At 38.9% G+C, this 23,070-nt stretch overlaps 2 protein-coding genes across 4 annotated transcripts in view; one reads left to right on the top strand and one right to left on the bottom strand.

The window, feature by feature from the left end:
- Positions 1-23,070, top strand: part of IDUA (alpha-L-iduronidase) — a 45,842-nt gene that overhangs the window by 3,630 nt on the left and 19,142 nt on the right. The window lies entirely within an intron of this gene.
- SLC26A1 (solute carrier family 26 member 1) lies at positions 1,982-21,714 on the bottom strand. Of its 3 annotated transcripts, XM_085041945.1 has the most exons (4): positions 21,616-21,714; positions 18,780-18,862; positions 8,129-8,779; positions 1,982-6,825 (listed from the first exon to the last, which is right to left on the bottom strand). In XM_085041945.1, exons 3-4 carry the CDS (start codon positions 8,747-8,749, stop codon positions 5,305-5,307), a joined length of 2,142 nt encoding a protein of 713 aa, XP_084898071.1. In that variant the 5' UTR covers positions 8,750-8,779; positions 18,780-18,862; positions 21,616-21,714; the 3' UTR covers positions 1,982-5,304. The 3 variants fall into 3 exon arrangements, with proteins under 3 accessions (XP_084898071.1, XP_084898068.1, XP_084898070.1); XM_085041942.1 differs by lacking the exons at positions 18,780-18,862; positions 21,616-21,714 and adding an exon at positions 15,549-15,723; XM_085041944.1 differs by lacking the exons at positions 18,780-18,862; positions 21,616-21,714 and adding an exon at positions 11,275-11,407.

The raw sequence follows: 23,070 nt of genomic DNA, 5'->3' as shown, positions 1-23,070 counted from the left end.
CTCTCAATGAAAGCTGCTCTCAATGAAATTCCTTCTCTCTGTCCTGGGAGTTAGTTTTTGCATTCTGAACCCACCTTTGTGCTGCATCAATTGATAGGTAGTGAGAAGTAAAACAGGGTGAATTCAGGTAATGCCAGTTAATACCCTGTTCCAGAAGGATTCATATACAAAATGGCATTTCTAGTTTTAGGGAAATACATGTCAGACTTTAGCAAGATACTGATGGAATTCACTGTCTTTCAAGTCGCTTTTAACTCAGCTTGAACACACTCATACCAAGATGCCCAGTGGGAATGGCCAAATAGCCAGATGCCTAGAGCAGGAGCAATTGAGGAAAGACAAACCATAAAAACACCATGAAAAATTGTAATAGCTCTTAAAAGTTCTGCCTGGCTCAGACTGTTGCTGAGCTGAGCATATTTACAATCCACATCATTGTTGTATCTGCTGTCTCAGACACAGAAGGATGGGAATTTACCATTGTGGGGAAGCAACAGGGGGAAGGACAGCTCAGACTCTGGAAATGGCATGTGAGCAGAGGAGAAGGGGGTTTCACAGTGTGCATTAGGAACAGACGTTTTCTTCCTTGATATTAAGATGTTCTTGTGTATGTAGGTTTTTTAGGAGGGTGGTCAGAAGTCCTGCACACAGGTAAGTATTGCATTGGTACCCCAGAGTGGCCTCTGTTAGTCCATCTGTGAATATAGCAGATAACAGAGCTCCCCACTCTCATCTTTCCTTGTAAAAGTTTCCAGTAAACACCCTTTCCTGTGTGGACATATTCCACTGTACTGTGGGATATGTACTCTTGGACTGATCCAGTGTCAAGGACAACTGTCACTGCTTACCACTTCTGGAGTTCCTGTCTTAGATCTCAGAGATTTCTCCTGGGAGGTGGGTTGGGTCTTCCGGGTTTCTATAACCAATTCACTTAAGAAAAATGAATGGGTACCTTTGGAAAGAAAGTAGCCACATCTACACTTGAAGCCTAGAATCCCTTCTGGCAGCCTGTCTTAGCTGTGCCAGGTGTTGAATTGGGTTTTCCAAACGACTGAGGAAGACGAATACATTTCTCATGGATTCTGCTCAGCCTTTGTGTGGACTGAGGGCACTGCGTTTTCTAAAGTGGGATACAATCCTTGACACAATCAAAAGTCTAGGACTGTGAAAACTTAGCGATCAATCAAGAAGTCCCCCAAAAAAGCGGTAGTGTCTCAAAAGGTAGGATTCTAACCTACTAGCCGTGATATTTAGCCCAGCTTAGACATGTAGAAATTAGAAACTGCTGCTGTTTAGAGCCGAGCTAAAATGTCTCATTTTGCAAAAAAATGTCTATTTGTCAAAGACAAGAAGACATTTAAGTTGTGGAAGGACAACAGTGGACTGAATGTCAGCAAAGGTTTGGAAAGGGAAAGAGCATGGAGCCTGCAAACACTAGGACTGAAAAACCAACAAGAGCAGGAATTCAAGTACGAGCAGAGGAGATCAGTGCTGATGCTTAATTTTGTGCATGTGCATTCTCTTCCTGAACCTGTGGTTTCCAGAAGGATGTAAAGAGGTTTTGAGTGCAACCATCTGTGTGTACAACTGTATTATGTCATTGGGTTGGTGGGTAGAGACCACATCTTGGAATGTGGAGATGGGCACTTGACTGAAGAAGAGCACTTAAAGAAACCAGAGGACCAGGAGATAACACCTCTGTGGAAATCTAACAGAGAGAGGTTTTGCTTTTCTTCCCTGTTGTGCCATTTGTAAAAAGGTGCCATGAATGTTTCTCCTAAGAAACAGATGGGATCCAATAAAAGACTGCCACCTTCCCATTCTTCTGCAATGGTCTTTCTCATTGTGTCTTCTAATCCCCCAATACCAAATGCATTCCTTTATTTTAATTTTTTCTGGCCCAGCAAGCCCCCTTCTTTTTCTTTATTCTGAGTTAGTCCATTATTTCACTACCTTTGAAAGGATACCACAAGGCAAACTGTTCTCAAAGAACTCCTAGTTTTATTTTCCAACCAAAAGCACACATTTGTATCTTGGTCTTGTGACACAGGAATATTCATTATTGTGAGGCAACCCAAGGTGTCTTTCATGGACTGGACAGTTCCCAGGTTATTGGTTATCAGTGCCAGTAAGTGGAGCTATTTTGACACCTAGGCCACACATTCTGGCCATGCTTCACAGGTCAACAAGACAGGACACTTTTGAGCTGAAGACTCCAGCTCTTTTCCCAGTTCCAAGGGACGCACACCGTCCACAAGAATCCTTTCCCATTCTTATGTAGCAGTACTAAAATCTGTTGAATACATGATACATGGTAAATCACAAGGCATCACAGTGAACAAAAATACAGTCAATCTACATGAAGTGTATAACATTTCCTAAAAGGCATGTAATGATTTTTATTTCAATATTAGTATTAACCTAGTTGGAATTACAAGCCCATCCCCAGCTCCTCTCCAAGGCATGATAGCTAATTTCTGTTCTATTAGGAGAGAAGAGAATCAGCAATTTTTGTTAATTTTCAATCTTCATATCTTTAATTTTAGTGTAACACAGTATAGCAAATATAAAAGTGCCAGAAAAAGGCTTGCTTTTTTAATTACCTTTTACATACTCCTTAGAAATAATTCACAGTCTCCCAAGCATCCCTACATCATAGCACTGAAGCTGTTTCCCTACCGCATTTGACATTGTCCAACGCAGTTGATTGTGAGCCAGCTCTGCCAGTAAAACCAAAACAGGAGATGTTTTTATAGTTTCTTCTTACCAGTAGTTTCTTTCTTCATAGTAAAATTTCCAAAGTTTACATTCTCTCATGCATAGTCAAGTTTCTTTGCTTAAGTCTCCTTTGGTACTACACTTAAAATAAATGTGGTGAAAAAGTGACTTCCTACTCTTACTTTCTCATCCTCTTCACTTTTCTCCAGAGACTGTTGCAAGGATATACTATTGGAATTTATCTTTTTTTTTTTTTTTTTTTTTTTTAAATGAGATTAATGTAGAGTTAAGGGTATTTTTGCATTTTTCTTTCTTTGTGTTCTAGGTTGGCAGCTTGATCCATAAAGGTAAAAAATGTGTAGATTGATAGGATGTTTTATTTGACTTCCAGTGACAGCTTGCTTTAGCACAGTGGCCTTAGAGTGTCTGGATTGATAGTGTCTGGTAGTAACTCTTATAAAACTCCCCCTGTTAGGTCCAAACAGGACCTTTAAAGAGGAATTCCCTGATCAAAGAATGGTTACAAAGGCAGGCACTAAGCACTGTTTTGTCCTTGGGCCTTGCTCACTTCCTTTTAGGACAGAAAGAAGCTAATTCTACCAAGCCAGCAATTTAAATAATAATGTAAGTGCATTGTTTTATGACAGGAAAATACTGCTAATGGTCAATCCTTAAATCTCGTGTCAGGCATTTCTGTCAGGTTTTACTGCTTTAGCAGTACTAACAGTGTGCAACTGATGGGCTTCTTTTGTAATGAGTGCATGAAAATGTCAGCATTGAATGGCCTAATACTGTGCAATTCTTACTCCCTGTGAAGATATTTTCTGTCTTTTGGGAGCGCGCTGCTTTTCCTCTAAGAAAATACTTGTTTCTGGGAGCCAAACAGGCTCTGGAGCACCTGGAGAACTTCAGTTTGTTCTTTCATTTCATTTTAGTGACCTAAAAAGTTGAAATGAGCAAGTCATACAATGTGTTGACCTGACTTTTTTTTTTTTTTAATAATGGGACAGCAAAGAAATTGCTTCTGCATATATGGAACCTGTTTTTAGGTCCTGTTAGTTGTAAGAGGCACAGCTGTGATAGGATTTCCTTCCATGCTTTTGCTTGTGTGAACCTGACATGAATAAGGAGAGAGAGCAAGCACAGCTGTCTTACCTTTTCTACAGGTAATTATAAACTTGAGTAGGAAGTAGAATATTCTGCCCGTGCCATGGGCCGGAACACCAAGTAATATTACAATGAAAATCCAAGTCTATTCTTATTTGTAAAGAGAGAGCGTGTATACACAACAGTAAACTGACAATGGGAGTATCATATAACATAAAGCATAATGAACAGCAGTTAATGCAAATTAGTATAGAAAGTAACCAGCCTCAGAAAACATGGTCTAGTGGACCTCAAATCAAAGATTAATATGATAGGAAAAAACCCGCAAACAAAACAAACAAAGCCCCACAACATCTGTACTATGTACAAAGAGTGGTGATAGTTTTTCAACACAGAGGGATACACAAGTTACAAAGCATTGCTCTGTTTACTTGACCCATGTATGTTATTTGTAATACTTCATTAGCATTGTATCAGAGAAGACCAGCCAGGCAGTTCTGGCTGATCTATCAATCCCCTTCAAGAAAACTCGCAGATTTACCTTCCCACCCTACCCTATTTTCTCCTGTTTTTCTTTGAACCCAGGCAGGCATTTGTAGGAAGATAGTGATGTGCTGCATCACAGCTCTGAGGTTTTATGTTTGATGGTCCTTATGTATCCCTGAATTAGAGTTGCATCTGCCCACCAGAAGCAACTTATTTTACAGGATGGTGCAAATAACTGGGTAGCTGCCAGTTATAGCCATTCAATTTTCTTAATCCTGTTTAGCCTCTTACTAGTTACAAAATTGTGCATCAGAGCCGTATTTCTTCCAGCATGATTGGGGTATCACAGCCTTCAGTAACTACAGGTGACTCCAGCAGCAATTTTTAGAAATGGTCATTTTGAGAGTAACCTGTGATGGATCACGGTTTTTTCTACTGTGGTAGGTTATGCTATTAAGCCTGTGTGATCAAGGAGGAGAGATATTCTACATTCCACAATATATTATACGTTTCAGTTGTGTGCAAACAGTGGGGACTTGTTTAAAAGCACACCTAGATGATTGGAAGGGGCAGGGCCTTACAAGCCAGAATTTAAACCATTATGTGTCCAGAACGCCATATTGATTGCATTTTCATGGAAGTGGCTTAGCGCTCTTAATGCAAACTGGCCTTTAAGCCACTGGGAGAGTCATCTGACACTGGACAGGCCTTCCAGCACAACTGTTCATGACATCCATGTTGGGTCACAAATGATCATGGTACAAGGGACAACTCAATCCCAAACTTATGTTGCCTGTATTTTAAAGTGAAGATTGTAGTCTAACTTGTTCCGTGCTTGTCTTGGGTTGCCTCCCCAGTGGCTGCACTGTGTGGCATATGACATAAAGTGGAGAATGGCTTTACATGGCCAGCAGTGTGTCTGATAATTTACCTGTTGCCAACTGCCCCTCTTCATTTGTCACTTCATAGTGAATCATCAAGGGAGACACAGGGTTAAACTGAGCAATCTGCTGGAAGGTTTTGGTCTTTTGCAAACAGCACAGCATTATGTATACTGTAGAACAGCATTTCCTGCATACATCCAAAATCTCTTCCAAAGTAACCCCCTCTTTTCAGAGAGTCTATCACTGAGGGATTGCAGCAGGCCAGGAGAACAGAAATGTTTAAATTCTTGTAGTCTTTCAGAATTTCCTTTAGAGTATTAACTCCAGTGGTGTCCAAAAATGAGATGGAAGAGCAATCTACAACAAGGGCTTGGAAATCAATTTGCTTAGGAACCAGTTGCAGAGTGGTTTCTCCGATGCCCAGTCCATTAGCAGTTCTGTGATTTCCCTTTTTCAGATGCTGCTTTTCTTTCTTCTCGTATTTCTTCCTTCTAGCAGTTTCTAAGTTAGGATCTAAATTGGTCAATCTATACAGAGATTTTAGGAAGTAGTTTCTATTTGCATAGTAAAGTGGGGCCTCAAACCGAAATATTTTGACCTTTGGAACAGTAGAGAGATTTTCATATTCTGAGTCATCCTCATAAAAGTTTGTGTCTTGGATCTGACCAAGCAGGGCTGTCCGTGGCCGCTGGGTCCGAATAATGACACATAACATGGAGAAAACAATGCCAACCAACAGCCCTATTTCTGTGCTGACCAAGGCAGAGGCAGACATGGTAACTACCCAAACAAGTGTGTCCATCTTATTCGTATGGTACCGTGCTGGCACGTCTCGGAACTTCCTCAGGGCTCCCCGAAGGCTGACAATAATGATACAAGCCAGGACACACTTCTGCAAGGAGTAGAAGAGAGGTGCCAGGAAGAGCAGCACCAGCAAAACCACCATTGCACTAATTACTCCAGAGACTTGAGTTTGGCAGCCTGTAGATGTTTTGACGAGTGTTTTTGCCAGCGCTGCACTGGTTGCAAAAGAATGGAAGAAAGAAGGAATGATGTTGCAGAACCCCACAGCAAACATTTCCTGATTGGCTCGGATGGTGTAAGAATATTTCTTTGCAAACATTTCGGAAAGGGATACGGTAAAGACAAAACTGACTATGGCAAGAGGCAAAGCATCTACAGCAACTCGGAGCATTAAGTTGAACTCTGGTACCTTTGGAGGGATAAATCCTGTTGGAATAGCTCCAGAAACACTGGATGCATACACTTCATTTAACTTGCCATAGTGTGACACCAGTGTTGCCACAACTATAACTACCAGCTCTGTGGGAAGAGGAAATTTCAGTTTATGCTTATACCGATCTCCGAGTTCCTTGGCAGTGACCAGCACCGCAATACAAATGGCACTTGTGATGACATCACAAAGGTTAGCCTGAGAAATGTTCCGGAAAATGTTAATCCAGGTAATAACAAGCATCCCATGCCCTTGGCTACGTGGAATTTTTATTCCAATCAAGTACTTCACTTGAGCTGTTAAAATGGTTAAGGAAGCACCAGTTGCAAAGCCATCTAGTACCGACTCAGACAGGTACATAGATACGAAACCCAGACGGAATATCCCCATTAGAACCTGAGGAAACACAGAAAAAAAACCAACAAACCATGAGCTGTAGCCATTGCTGCAAATAATTAAGTACAGGTGAGGGAGAGCTAGCTCAAGGTCAATAGCATTTGGCTATTTCAATCTTTAAAACAGGAATTATCCTTTATTGTTTCCGATCTGCTTTTGAGTAATTTGATTCCTTTTACTGTTGTGGGATGTTACAAACCCAAGAGGTGAAAAAGGAGTTTAAGACAGGATCAATCAAATCTTTGTCTGAAGTGACTGCACTGAAGTGGCTTGACTGATCGTTATTTCCCATGCAGAAGAGCAATGGATCCAAAATCTATTATACCAAAGCAAATTTTCTTTTTTTCTGTCTCAAAGTGAATAAAGTGAAAATACATAGCCTTTTTTTTGTAAACAGAACTTGAATGACAACAAATAAGATCCCTGCTTTAGCTGTTGTATTAAACAGCTTTTAATTTTAGCCCTGTGGACAGAAGAAGAAATGGAGCACAGCCAGTCTTTGTTTGTGCCTCTTAGGAGGTGCCTAATATCAGAAGAGGCAGAACAGCTCACAAACGCCACGATTCTGTCCTTAACTAGTTGACTCTTCTTTCTTTAATGGCTTTGGAAAATACAACTTCACAAGGGCATTTTTTTGTTCATAAATGTGACCTGAAATTTCTTACTAAAACAGGAAGATAGCTAGCTCTTTCTTTATTCATATATATATATATGTGTGTGTATGTGTGTGTGTGTGTGTGTGTTCTTTTGAATCCTTGTGATGGCACTATGTTGGCAAGTCTCAAGGAGTCCAACACAATCATTCTCTGAAGAGTGGGTTAGTCAGTCTATTTCTCCTTCTGTCCTTTGAATTATCTTTTGGACAGCAGTTTGATAAAACATAACATCCCCTGGCAAAACACTAAGCTGCACATTCTGAACTTGTAGAAGTAGATTAGTAGATCTATTTTATTAAAGTATCTAGGGAAACAGAACTATTTCTTCACTGTTGAATACAGAGCTACCTGGGAGTTTCCTGTATCTGTATTGGGGCTCATTGTCCCATGGAAACAACAAGACCAAGATTCATTAGAGTGTCAAAACAATGGTAATGGTCTTTCAGAAGACTCTTGCTTTACCTGTGCTTGCTAGCTAAGAAAATTGCCTGCCTCATGCTGTCGAGCTTCCTGGAAAAAACAGTCCAAAGTACATTCAAATGAACTGATGATCTATCTCATTGAAAGTCAGTCAAGCCAAAGCTTAGGTCATGCAAAAAAGCTTTAGGAACTTCGTACCTTGCCTCTGGATGTCAGCAGCCACTTACCTGATACACTCCAGCCACAAATGTCAAGGCTGTAGCAATGCCAATAGCGTAGCACTCTTTCCCACACTCGGCATTTATCCCCGGAATTGTAAGGTTGAAGGCAGTTGTGTTGGACAGACTGTCATTCTGCAGAGAGCCATCACCCAAGGCTGGTGGGGCATCATCATTCAAGTCAAACCCAGCCAAGAGAAGTTCTCGGTCCACAACTTGTCCCACCATTAAGCTTATTAAGCTGAAAATGCCAACTGAGACGTGACGGGATGTGCCCATTAAGAAATAGATGATGTTGGCAAAGAATGATGTGTAAAGGCTATAAATGGGCTTCAGACCTGCCAGCAGCGAGTATGCAATTGCTTGAGGCACTAAAATGATCCCAATCACTAACCCTGACATAACATCCCCCCAAATGTACTCTTTGCACCGGTACTTGGGAAGCCATCGTAAAACAGGAAAAAAGTCCATAACAAAGTTCTTTAGCTTTTGTGGAGTGCAGGAGCAGCTCTTTCTCAGCTTAGCTAGCATGACTTCTTTCATACTAATCTTGACACGAGTCTTTCTTTCCATGAGAAAGCAGGATGAGGTGTTGTTTTCCATTCTGGTAGCCTCAAGTGGTCTTTCCATTTTCCCAGCGTTTACTTCATGTATGTGTTCCTGCAAAGTGAAGAAAACCTCTGTTAGGTTGCAATTCATGAAGTTGTTTGTAGCACAGATGCTTAACACTAAAAGTTTGTAATCTGATCTTGCTTTTAAGGAAGCATCATCCCAACAAGAACAGTATCATGGGGCTCCAGTGACGGATAAGACTAAGAAATAAATCTGCCTTTCTTGCAGACATTTAAAAGTACTTTTAATTGAATCCAGTTTGTTCTATTAAAGAAAAATGAGGTTAAATTAGTAATTCTTTGTGTGACAGAGATTTCCATCATCTCTTCCAAATGTTCCATCATAAAGGTTTTTGTGAGCAGAGGCAACTCTTGGTGGTATAAAATAAACATGTGCTAGTGAGCTAGGTTATAGTGTTTCTATACAAGTGAGTACATCTTGTAGTCACTGATTAGTAACTCATATGGGGTATAATGATCTGTCACTGCAGCTGTCATCAATGCACAGGAGGAAAATGTTGCAGGTGGGACCTGTAAAGCAGAGTTTTCTGGAGAACAACAGTTTAGTCTTACACAAAAGATATATACACAAACCATTGATCGACTCTTTGTAGCTGCCACATAACATGAACTTGTTGAATTGTAGATTCTCTCGATGTGCAGCTTCTGGTGATAAATATCTACTCATAAATACCACATTGGCAACATATGGACCAAGCACCATGATGTTACCACATCAGAAGAGTGCTTCATGTTAGTATTTTCAGCTTTAAACGCATAGTTACCCAGCTTTGCTCTCGCAGCAATGAGATATAACAAATAATTCTGTGTATAGCACAACAAACACAGCAGTGTTTCCTATGGTTCTCCTTCAGGTTTTCTCATATACGATGACTGGGAATATTTGTATTTCCCTGATGGGAGTGCTTTTGAAACCTCTTGCTTCAATGGACACAACTGTTTTCACCAAACTGAACCCTCTGCATTTTTACTCAATTGTCAAATTAAATTGAAATTAGCTTGGCACATTCATAAGTAGTTTTGAGTTAGGTGGGAGCATGACTAAGAGGCAAAACATGCAAGTGCCCTAACTTACCTAAAAATGTAAAAATAGGAGCACACAGGTGGAAAATGTCAAACAGACTATGCCAAGTGGCAAATCTTGTCTTCTGATTTGCAGTGGAGAGAAAGAAGGGACTTCCATGAGAAGATGCTCATATATGTGTAGTGGGAGATAAGGAATGATTCATACTGACCTAGATGAAGATAGTATGTGCAAGTACAGCAGCATTCAAAACCTCTAGGAAAGCAGACCTTCTCTAGCCTCAGCCTCTCCCAGTGTCATTAACAGCCAGGATCTCTGAATCAGAGTTGTTTGGTGCCAGGAGTGACATTGCAATTATGTCAAAGCTTGTCTTCACTTACAAGTAAAAGCTTTTTTTCCTATTTCAGTGTTTAGAGACAGAATCTGTACCCATCAGTTTCATGAAACTTGAAGAACACTTACTGGCATAGTATTCTGTTGGTAAATTTTAATGGTTTTAACAGTTAATATACAGTTTAGATGCTAGTGCTGGAAGTCATCATTCTCTGTGTAAATTTCATGTATTTTTTTGTTGCCGTTAAGAAGAGTATGTTGATTTGTTAACATTTGATAAGAGCCCAGTAAAGTGTAGAATTCCAAGTTTAGAACAAAGTGTTTAAGAGTCTGGCTGGAAGCATGATTGAAGAGCAAAAGAATAGATTGTCAATTGCCTATAAGCTTTTGATCTAGAGCAAATAGTCCAAATAGACAGTGGCTTATTAGAAAGTCTTTTGTCTATCCTGCTTAGAAATAGTTTTCAGGATTTTAATAATTACCTTTTGCCTACAGATTGAAAATAATAAGAGGATATATATCTGCAACTAGTGTGGAACTCACTTAAGTAAGTTCCCAGGTATTACAATACAGCATACAGATAAATGGTACAGCATGGTTTCTAAGGCTATGTGAAGTTTAACCACAATTCAAAGCAGGATGTTTTGGTGTTATAAATAGGTAATTTATAACTTGGTAAAAAGCAAAGTAGAGATTCTTGTTAGGAATGTGTGGACTGATTGTCCAAGTTCAAAAGGACCTGCATAGTAGTCTAAATACATTTTAAAATATCAGTAGATTTTTATCCATCCCAATTACATAAACCCATTTTTAGCTCTCATTGTATGCATTTCTTTGTTTTTGTAAGTAGGCATGTTTCCATCTTAAAGGAACACCAATTACAATTTAATGATTTTAAAATATCAGTGTTTGTTTTTTATCAATGTTAAGTTTACTTTAGACTCTAATGTACTGCACAGTTATGCTAGGCAAGATCTGTGTGGACAGGAAATAGATTGGATCTAGTTTTTGTTAGAATGCAAAGGTGACAGAAAAGATAAATGAAGTTGCAACGCCAAGAGAATACTTAAGAGCCTATAAATAAAGTTTACCAAATACAGAATGCTAGCAAGTGTAATGAAGACGCTCGTTTTTAAGAGGCAAAAACCCAATAATTCCTGTCTTACCTAAATGAGTTTGGAGAATGAGAGGCTTGTGCATGAATACAGCAAGTCCTTATTCAAATGCCACTCACTTCTTACAGCCAAATGAATTCAGCCAGCCAGGAAATAGCTACTGTGCCCTTGCTCTACATACTTAAAAGTTAGTGGGCAGTTCAATATCCAATGATTGCTTTTTATAGGCTACATAAAAAAGATTGCATCAGCTTCTGTACACCAGGCTCATATATTTAATTGTGTAGTTGCATTCTGTCTTTCTCGAATCTCATACAATTTACCTGGAATTAATTTGGTATTTACAAAAAAAGCTCCATTACTATTCAGATGTGTGTATTGCTTGTGCAGCTCCCTGAGGGATGGCAGTGATTTTTAATACATAATATTGGAATGTAATTTCTTTGGAGATCTATTCAGAGATCTTGTGTTTGGATGATAATTTAGTAATGTATATCAGTTATACTGCCTTGTTAGAAAATCAGAGTAGTAGCTGTTAGTAAAAAACAGCCAACCCTTCTCCCCTCCCCCCTCCACCTGCCAAAGGTAGTACAGTAAAGTATGTATCTTCTGTCTTCAAGCTGACAGGAAGCAATTTGCTTCAATTCCTTTTTTCCCTGAAAAGAAAGGTTTCCTTTCTGTAAGTAGCTGTTTATTCTGCTGTATATGCTTTCAGAGTCCATGTCAAATGAACATGGTAGTTGTAAAACATCCAGTTCTAAGCGTAGATTGGTATCCAGAAACTGTTAATATTTAAAGTTTCCTTGTTGCTTTTAGAATGCAGTAAAGCCACACCAAATAAGGGAAGGGACATTGTTATCAGCAACCCATTTTTCAGCTGTGTAACCCAATAATTGTCAGGCTGTGATGCCTGTAACTCATTGCTTCACCTGAAGGAAATGGGATTTCATCACAGATGTGTGCTACACGTGTGCAGCCTAGCAGACCTTGGAGCTTCCAGTGCTCTTGCCATCTCCAAAGACAGAATGGGGGAGAGGGGATCTGTTTGTTCTTGTGCACACGAGAAGATTTCAGCGTTCTGATCTGGCACTGAGATACAGCACCATCCTTCCAAACTGGTAATACTTGAGCAATATGCAGGAGCCCTCGGGGTGTCAATAAATGGATGCCTTTACTGGTTCACCAAGGTGACCCATTTTCAGCTTAGGCCATACTAAAAAGTGAAAAACCCCTATTTCACTGTCCCTTTCTTCCTCCAGAGCTCCACAAAATATAATGTTTGTATTTTATTCAAGTCATCACTTGCTGAAAGAGCTTTTTTTAGCAGGGCTGAGCAGATGAAGCAGCACATAGCATAGAACATGTTAGTTCAGAGCATTTGACTTCAGTGTTGGAACAGCTATTTAAAACAAGTGAAAGTTTACTTGTGTGCACATTCATGTATATGTGTAACATTCATATAATTACAACAGAAAGTAGTCTTGCTTATTTTTAATTGTACTTTTATATTTGGAATCTTCACAGTTAAGTTTTTTCAAGTTTCCCATGACCATATGAGCAAAAATAATAGAGCAGAACCCTTTCTGAACCACTCATTCTTTCAAGTTAAGTGCATTGACTCAATTTATCTTGTGGAAAAGAGAAACAAGGGAAAGAACCATTCAAGCCAAATAAACTGCTGACTTTCCCACTGGCCTTAGTCCCACCTTACTTGCTGTCTTTTCATCGTGCCTGTGACCTGACAAAATCTCTCTGCAGGAAACATTCATCACAGTGTGTGTTCATGTGGGATTTCTCTTTGCAGATTCCTCAGCAGGCAGTTTCTGCTGCTACATGGATAACCATTCTGAATGGATGAGTAGTTCTTTGTGAAACAGCACAACCCCCAAAAACTTAATTTTTTTACATCCTTTTACTTCCCCATCCTGATTGTCCACCAGAAAATCTGAAGCTGTATCTCTAGAAAGCCCAGGAGGGAGTAGCCAGTGTGAGCCTGTCTATATATGTTAAGGAAATACCTTAAATGCTTTATTTAGAACAGAAGTCAGACGGTATCACAGCTCTATACTATAATTGCTCACTTGCTGAAATAGTGATTTCAAGTGGAAGTTAAGATAGAGCCCTTTAAAGAGTTTGAGCCAAGTGATGCTTGCAGTTTTCTCCACATTTGAACTGTGAAAAATCCACTAAGAACTGATGGTGTTAGAGTGGGTTTTGTATTTATAAAGTGTAATTGTGTTTTTGTTGCATAAATGACAGAAAAACATGAGAGACATCAGTTTAGTTAAGCATTTGATTGGAAACACTTACAGGTGTTGAGTTAAACTCTTCATGTCTCTCATCTTTCATATCAGAAACCTTTTCTGTCTCGTAGAAACCTTTCTTGGCCCTGATGGCTATGATTACATTACTGTTCTGGTTTTCAGCAGTGACACAACTTTGAAAAAACTCCTTGGTTAGCCTCTCTTATGGTGCATAGATTCAATGTGCAGAGGTGTGTTATGCTTGCAAACCAGATTTTTTTTAGAGGAAGGTACCTAGAAACTATGCCCCAGTGCACTCTGACCCTTTATGGTGGCATAAAAACCTGAGCCAGCAATTGGTGCTTTGGACATATTTGAACAGATGTGGGGAGTACATTTAGTTTGTGAGAACTGACTAGTCTGAAATAAAATCCCCTGAGCTGCATATAAGACAATACTGCAAAGCACCTACTGCTTTGATTTATTAATCTGCTTTTGTTCTGCAAGGTTGCTTAGAAATGTCAACATAACCTGTAAGTTTTAGAAGTGATTAAGTGCTAAAACAGAACAAGTGACATGAATGTTTCTCTCTGTCTTGCATTAGCTATTATATTTTCATCTTTGGAACAAAGATGTAATTGGAAGCAGACTGAAGCAAGGTGCCAGCAACAAAAACCACTTATTTTTACACTGACCTAGCAAGGTTTCAGACTACACGCACAGAACATGGCAATGCCTGTTAGGAAAATCATGTGAAACATGATAGGCTTGGTTAGTTTTTTTACTATATTTGGGCAAAATATTGTTGCTTCAAAGCATTTTTGTGCTGAGTTTCAGTGTTACACTAATTCAAAAGTGAAAGAGGAAACAGCATTTCAACTTAGTGGTCAGGAAAGCCAGAACTAATCCTCTAGAAATTAAAACTGCTGTACTAAGGAGAGATTTATTCTGAGAGTCTTTTAGATTTGTGTATTTCTAATTAAAATCTCCAGGTCACTTATTTTATTTCCTAGTGCAAATAGATCTATGATTTTCCAGGGAAGTTAGGCTCTTTTTTAAATGCCTGCATTCAACAGCAGCTGTGATTCAAATTTTGTTTTCCCAAGGATTCTCAGTTCCATATCCCAGTGAGAAGGTGACAGCCACTGACAGGTAGCAATCCCAGAGCCGATGAGCAGGTGACAGTGGAACTCATGCAGTCAGCCAGCACGTATTATAAGGCTTACCCATCAGATCATCTTTGGGAATGATCATGCATGCATATAAATGATCAAGTAGTTTCACTGGTTCTCGAGAGATGGGTTTTGTTCAAAGATTCCAGAACATGCTGGTCTAACTATTGACATTCACTTGAAGGCAAGACAGCATTATTCTTCTGGAGAGTCTTAGGACATGACCACTAAAAAGGCATTTCCTGTGCAGTCAAAAAACACTCCTAAAAATCAGATTTCTTGCTTTTGGAAAAGTAGCTGTTTCAAAGTGAAAGTCTGTTTTTTAAAAGAAAGTCTTTCAAGGTAGCTTTTCAAGTCTCTTGTCATCGTTTACAAAGTTAAATACTAAGCTCTGTTTTCTGGCCTGTGGTTTTGCTGGACATTGTTTAGCCAAATTAAGCTGTCAGAGAAAACCAAATTGACAGTCCATTCTCATGGTTTTTCCTGTTGTCTTCCCTGGCATCTTGAGTTTACTACATGCCATAAGGACAGTATTTTGGAAACACTCTTTCATATTTATGCACTAAGAAAATGCTCAGTTTTAATATCACTGTAGTACTTTGAGAAACGGATAAGCATACTACATGCTATTTTCTTAAATACAAATAATAAGTAGCCAAATGATTCATCTTGAACTCTTAGACGAGGGTTGCAGGAGCGATAATTGCTGTACCATTTACAGCTGACTTCATATTTTACAAACTTGTGCCCAGTATCTACCTTATAAGCAATATTTATGAACAACAACATAATTATAAAACTTAAAAAACAACAGCATGTGCAAAATAAGTGAAAAGAGACAGTTTTGAAATCAGGCAAAGCGCACATTAACCTGACTTCAGAGGTGTAGGAAGGGAAACAAATCTCTTACCTGGATAGCTTTTTGACAGGAATGTACCAGCACTGTTTTTGCACGTTGGAATGAATGAAAGTCTTCAGCCAGACATTGCTCTATTTGCATAAAGGATAATTATTAGCTAAATACTCCTCAAGGTAGGAATGGGTCGTTATGGAATCTTGAGTTTGTGTTGTCACTTGTATCTCTTTGTAAAGTTTGATATATATGTAGCACTAGCCAAGGATTTGAGTTTAAATAATGCCTAAGATTATTAATTAACTCACTCTGATCCAAAAATTGTGCTGAGTTCAGTCTAGCACATCTCTGACCTTTGAAGCTACTTCTCATCTGAGATTTGATCTGGTTTAATCCTCATGTAGCATTAGCTTTTGATTTTACATGTTCAAGGTGTATGAATAGAACTTCAATCTTGTTTGAGGTTTGTGTACTTTGCAGGCTGGAATAAATATTGTTCTGCTCAGTGCATAGGATGGAACTGCTGGAGGTCAGAGTTCTGTTCCTCCATGTCGGCACATTCAGATCACAAGATCTGTAGCTTTGTGTAAACTGAAGACTGTAAAATGTAGCAGATCAGCAGGACAAAGACAGACTTCTCTGTTGGAAGTCTGCTTCATTCTTGTGCTATATATGAATGACCAAGTTCCCTCTCAGTTGTCTTAGATCTTTGTAGAGATACAGAACTATCCAAATGACAAATAAACATCCATCTCCTCCTCTTGACAAAGGTGATAGGTAATGTTTAATGGTTATTAAGCAGTGCAGATTAACAGGTTGGGTACAAGGCCACAGCTGTGTTCAGCTGGCCTACAAGCAGAGGGATCAGATGAGTCTGTCTCTCAGCCGAGGAAGAACATGAGGAGGCATGCAATAAGAATCTGAGGTGGGAGTTGCAAGGCCACAAGCTGTGTTGCTGGCTTGCAGTGGGGTGCAGTGCGCAAGCATGACTACGGAGGGCCAGGTTCCAACACTGTCTTTTATCTCAGTGCAAAAAGTTGTTTGCTGCTCTTTAAAAGCAAGAAGGAAACATAAAAATTATGGAAATGAAAAGTCAAAACTTAAGTGGTGGAGGAATATAAAGGGAAGCATCTCACCTCTCACCTCTGTGATGTTAAACTGGTCATGGATTCTTAAAACTGCTGGCTGTTACCTGGAACGTAGACTTGGTGACAGTAGTTGTCCTCACATCCCAAAATGTAAAGAAGGTGATTTCAGTCTCAACTAAAATCCTGCTTCTTACCTCTTTCTTATAGAAAGTCTTGTCTACTACTGTCCCTTTGCCTTGGCTAAAGTAGCTTTTAGAAAAAAGGAGATGCAGTAGTACGCCTTATCTACGTAATAAATTTTACACTCTGGTCACAAGGATAGTGTGTTTTGTTGGCCTTGTGCTCTACAGAACAGAAAACATCTTCACTGTTTCTGTTAATTTAATCTCATATTTGTGGTATTTAAAAATAAATGGACTTAAATCTCTCAAACTCATCCTTTCATCCATTTTACTACCTAATTCTTGGAACCAAGAGTTATCTTTCTAATGACCTCTTAAAATGCATGTGCTGTCTGCTTCAGTACCAAAGTAAGTTTGCCTACTCTGTTCTCCTTTACAATGTGTCCAGTATTTGGGAACTCTGTGACTTCTTGTATTTGCAGTCCTGGAATCTGCACAATAATTGGGGTTTGCCCAGCTTAACAATTTTTTTGACAGAGACCTCTTTGCATTTCACTCCCAACAGCACTTTCCCCTCTATCAGGCTCCTAAGAGAAAGAGGATATTACTGTATCATTATCACTTGACCCTGTCCATATAGAGTCAATTGTAACTTTGTTTTGCCTCCAGATAGCTTAAAAACAACACTTTCTGAAAATCTAAAAGAAAGAAACTTCAAAATATAATTTTGAACATTCTTTAGGTACAACACTGTACAAATGAGGCTAGATACCTCTGGACAGTACAGTTCCACATTGGGAAAAAAGTGGCAAAATGAAGCAAGCTCTCATTCTGTCTCTAGGAATTTTGAAAAGACTATAGTTTTGACAAAACTATGTTTTATGATGAACAAGCTTTACTTAACATACAGAAATACAGCAGATTTGTCAGTGAATTATGGAGATGAGAATTCGCACTGCATTGCTTGAAGTCATTCATCAAGGCTTCAGTCCAGCCAATAAGTCTGAGTGGGCTGGTCCTGGCATCCTGGTTGAATTCCACTGGCACTTACAAAAAGCACTCAGTTCTAAAAGTGCTTTTAGAACTTTCGTTGTCAACTGCTGAGTTGTGAAAAAGTGGTAACTGGCCAAAATAACCAAAAGAGATACTACACTGAAACACCTATTAAGAATAGGAACCACAGTAGAAAAGGAGGATGATCATTGACCACTGATTGTGAGTTTATAGATGATTTTCCTTTGTGAGGCTTACTATGTATCTTTATGAACAGATGTGGTCTTAAATGGTTTAAAAACTGCAGAAGGTTAATAGCAGAATCGAACAGAAGTATTTATGAAATAAATGCTGCAAGGACATAAAATATATTTGACTTTGTTGACACGTTCACTTGAGGCATTCAGGTGATTTCAGAAAAATTCAGGGCATTACTACATACGGTTCATATCTGGTAACCTAACTATGCCCTTAAAAAAATAATGCTAACTTAGTCACACAGGGAAGGTTAATCTCAGAATCACAGAATCATAGTTAAAAATATTTGTTTACTGGGCCACAGTCAATCATATCAAATATTCAAAAGTACATAGTCCAAGTGTAATAGCCTTGTTCTTCCTTCTGTGCAAGTGTTTGAAGTTCATCAATTCAGTGAATTAAAAAAACTCTTAAGCCTAATGCCTGCATTATTTAAAGTGTCCTCAAGCTTCAATTACTCTGTAATTTACCTTTATATCATAGTGACCAGGCAATGTGCTGAAAAAGCACACATTTGGTTGCAATTTAATAAGAAAGATGGGTGCACTGAAAGTAAGCATCCACTCCCTTCAAATCCACTATGCACTGCACCCACATTCCTTCACTAGCAGTGGCAAGTGCCCAGAGCAGATCCATATAGGTGGAGATTCATGTTATTGGTTTTTGGTTTTTTTAATGAAAAAATCTGTAGTTTCTGTTGCAGGAGAAACAGATCTGCCATGTTCAGTGCAGATTTCTATATTTGAAACTGAGAAAGGCTGTTGTTCAGTGTGCAAACCCCTTTCCGTTTCCCACTACAAACACAGAACCAATGGATTAGCACTTACCAAAGGCACAAAGTAGCTGCAGTAGTTCCACAACAGTCTTTTTAGCGGCACCCAGTAGCACAGTAACTCAGGAGCACAGCTTTCTATAAGATTAGATTAGAAACTGTGTCATGATATAGTATGACTCTTTCCAATTGGGTATAACTCCAATGATATTTTCAATGAGATAATATAAACAAACAGTAGTACTGGAAAACTCTTTTTTCTGTAGCCTGTAATCACAGGTAAAAGATGAACTTTAAATCATTACATTACAGGAGCTGGTAATCTCTGACTTCTTACTCATCTCTGCTATTCTGCTTTAATAGAACTGGTTGCGATGTGTGGAGTTCAAATAGAATTGTAATCCTGATGTAGCTTTTTAACAGTTTCAGAGGTTTTGTATACTTATTTTGATTAGGTGAAAAAATACTCTAATGTATTAAATGAGGTTAGGGCAGGAAGTGTGTGAAACTGTCGTTACACTTAGTGTTTAGCTGTCCACAGTCACTAATTGAGATTTGTCTTCTTTATTAAAAGAAATCATAAAGGGGGTCTAGCTGATAAAGCTTATATCTAGGAAAAATTTGTATACATCAGCTGACATTGAGTGTAAAATGTCTGAGCATTTCTGCCTTGTAAACAAATCTACCTGTTGTTTCATCCCCAGACAACCAGAACTGTGGAACTGAAGCCTGCTTATTGATGGAGATGAATGTAACTACTGATATTGGTATATCTTAGAGACAGATGTAATATAGCAAGGATAGTCTCTCAGGAATTCTGAAGGTTGTTCACCCACTTCTTGAAATTTTTTGTAATCTTAACTGGATTTTGAAAACACATTTCATGATTTGTTACTACATTGTGAGGTAAATTTTTATGTTTCATAAGCATAAAATATAATACATCTTTAGACTGAAAAGGGAAATATTTTTCATATTAGTGGAAGTTTTTTAGCATGGGGGAAGAATGAAGAAAAACGAGTAATGCATGAACGTGAAGACCATGGAGTGGAAGAGCTGTCACTACTATATTTAATAATCCACCACTATGCTAAATTGTAGTGCCAAACCCAGAGTCAAAATAGAATTGTCAGATCTCAGTTTGTAGAGACTTGTAGGTTTGCATGTCATCGAAAACTATCTATAAATGCAACTGGCTAGTTTAACGTCCTTAATTGTAAGAGGTTTTATTATGTTTAATATTCAAGAGTGAAGAGCAGATACTGGCATGCCATTTAAAAACCTGTTCTTCCCAGATTGACTTACAGTGCTCATTTGGCAGTTCTGAAGTACTCAGAAACCATTCATCACAAAAATTCTTCAGGATTAAGAGCAAGACATGGATGACATATTCCTTGTGCCATTTTGCCATCATAAATTATTAAACATCAGTAAATTAGAAAATAAACTTGGTGTAATTTTGCAAATAAGTGGCATATTCAAGTTAAACATAAAGTTGCTCAAGGGCAATTAAGGTTTGATACAGAAAGACACACCTGAAGCTACATATGATATGCAAATAGATCCAGCATCTGTTGGGCTTCATGAGGCACCATGTGCTAGCTGTATTTTAGATGTAAGAGAAGTACATCAGCTGAGAAATCTAGCTGCTAATCTTCACACCTTCAGTATTTAGTTCCATGTTTCTCTTTTAGACAGCTCGTCCATTACATGCTCCTTAATACACATCTTGACAAGTGGAAACAAGTTTTGAGAACCATGAGATGGAGAAAAGTAAAATACCTGGTAAAAGCAGCATATTGTGCATTAATGCAGAATTTCAGGTGCAATTACAGCATGTGCATAAGCAACCAAAGTGATTGCAAGAGCACAGTAAGTAGAGCTTTGCTGAATTTGGTTCTTACTGTGTATTCAGCAGCAGGGAGGGCAGTCATTCTCAAAATTATGATTTACAGAACAGTAAATAAGCTATGTCCTGTGATGTAGTTGCAATCACATACTTTTGGACTGTATTTCGTCATACAGCTAGCATGCAAAGGAATAGATGGAGCATAAACAGAAAATAAAGATGTGAACATGAAGGAATGATAATGACAGAACTGTGAAATAAAAACAGTAAGTCAAATATGTACCATGGAGGCTTGTTACAGAAGGTGCAGCATTGTGTGTGCTTGAATTAGAATGCTGGATGCATACAGAGAACAGTTCTGCCACTGCTTGGAAAGAAATATTCAGCAACAGCTTTCAGAGGCAGTGCCAAAGGAAGCTATGTGCTTGAAGTAAGCTAGTTTTAGCATTTGGTCACGATTTGTCTTCCTTGTACATTGTTAATTTTCATTACGGATTTAGTCTCCCTATCCTCTAATTTGAAAACTTTTGCTTATAGGAGACATTATTTGGAGTTCCATCATCAAGGGCAGCATCAAACCACCGTGAATATTTTACTTGTAGGCAAATGTTATGCTGAAGGAAATCAGTTTCATACATCGAACTCAATCAGAAAGGTGCCCTCTAGCAGTCCAGCTCAGAGTGAGCCTTTCAGTCACTTGCAAAGCCTTTAAATTTGTAGTGAAGAACCAGCCAAAAAGCATTTTCTGCTACTTCACCTTACCATTATTTAATTAGTTCCTTTTGAAAATGAATGTAAAGATAACAAACCTCAACAAGGGATCACAAGCTCTCACAACACTGAATTATCCATGCCTGGGTGATCTGATTGGCTATGTTCACATGTCTGGAGATGCCAGATACTAAAGTAGCATATGCCCTTACTTAAACTGCTTCTACAGACTGTTTCTCACTTTACATCTGGAATTTGTTTTAAAGGGGGAGAGGGGTGTGGCAGGAGAAGAGACGCAACAGTCTAACAATATTTTCCGAGGCTAACTCACCTCGACACAGGAAGCTGTTGGTGCTTTGTCTGCCTCTCTCTTTCTTCCCCCCACACACAGCATGCTCATTGCTGAAAGAAGGACTGAGACTACGCTCACAAAAGCAGGCTGAGTAAGAAATGGAAAATCATAGGCCATGATTAGCATCAGCTTGAAAACATCCATTGTTCGCTTGTACTTCTGCGCCTGTGAATTTCAGCCAGATCACAGCAAGGATTTTGTGAGTTGCTTTGCAAGGTGAAGCTCAAATAGTGCTGATTTCAAAGAGCAAAGAAGCTTATTAAGATGCTGTATAAATCAAAGTCAATTCTCTTTTAATGTTTTTTAAAAAATAAAAAGATTCAGCTGAATGCACAGCCTCTTGGCTGACTTGTAGAAGAGGCAGTGATTTCCAGTAAATAACAGCTGAGGCATTCTCCATTTTTGAAGCAGTTTATTCCTAAATCACAGAGATTCATGCCCATCCTTCTTTTTGCGCATGTGCCACGCTGGTTGGTTGTGTGGATGGATTAACTGTGACAAGCTGTGACATCAGCAAAGGCTGGATGCTGCCTGGCTCTGTGGTTTTGTAATGCATCCTCCCATTACTGCTGGGCTGACTCATTCCCACTACAGGATGAGTGGATTATGCATAGTGTGGGCCAGCACAGATTGAAGTCTTCAGTGTTGTGCTTCTGTGCAGAAGCAAGCAGCTTTTCAAACCCTGCTTACACAAATGATAGAGCTGAGAAGCAAATGCAGAAAAATATTAATGCTAATAAATAGACACAGAAGTGATAAAATATACTAATTCTGTTGTGTGGGTGAGATAGTCTTTGACCTTTGGAAAAGCCTCTGAATTAGGTTTTTGGTCTGCAAAGCATGTGTGAAAAGCACAGGCTGTGTTTTGCCTGGGAGGAAGAATCAGTATTCATCAGCCTGAAAAATATCAAATGATCATGGTTATTTTGGAATATGGGGATTTCATGGACAGGAACCAATTTACTTTACCTGTAATGATCATAGGAAATGAGAACGAGTGGAGCAAGAATATGGTAGAAGCAGCTCTGGTGTGAATGAGTAGTGCTGTATTGTTAACTTCCACGCAGTTCAAGTGGGGGACGTGTTGTTTATTAATAACCCAGGAATCTACTGATTTCTTAGTTATTTATTAATGATCTTGTACTTAAACCTGAAATACCAGGCTAGTAGAGCTTTTGGTTGACACTGAAGAAACCTAGAGAGAACTGCTGAGAATTTAGCCTCTGGAAAGGCGAATGCTAATGAGGCCTATTCTGCCCTTCATATACTCTGGGTTATCATTTCAGTCGTGCTCACAGTCTCTTAGGATCAGCTTTTAAGGTCCAGAGGTTTTTAAAGTACTCAGCAGAACAAGAAGCTTATGTAGACAATTGGTGGGTTTGGAGCAAACAAGGTCTCTGTAACAACCTGAACTTTAAACTTGCTTCATTTCAT

Source organism: Lichenostomus cassidix, chromosome Z, assembly GCF_008360975.1.
Source record: "Lichenostomus cassidix isolate B80296 chromosome Z, HeHo_3.0, whole genome shotgun sequence".
Lineage (NCBI taxonomy): Eukaryota > Metazoa > Chordata > Aves > Passeriformes > Meliphagidae > Lichenostomus > Lichenostomus cassidix.
The sequence above is the reverse complement of the archived record's forward strand: the minus strand, read 5'-3'. Positions and strand labels throughout refer to the sequence as shown.

What these genes read in the sequence shown, in the direction of transcription:
- SLC26A1 (XM_085041942.1), bottom strand. Translation starts at nt 15,638, where the DNA reads ATGCAAATAGAGCAATGTCTGGCTGAAGACTTTCATTCATTCCAACGT. An exon ending in CCTGTCAAAAAGCTATCCAG is followed by an intron (nt 8,780 to 15,548) that starts GTAAGAGATTTG and finishes TTCACTTTGCAG; the next exon opens with GAACACATACATGAAGTAAA. An exon ending in TTGTGGCTGGAGTGTATCAG is followed by an intron (nt 6,826 to 8,128) that starts GTAAGTGGCTGC and finishes GTGTTTCCTCAG; the next exon opens with GTTCTAATGGGGATATTCCG.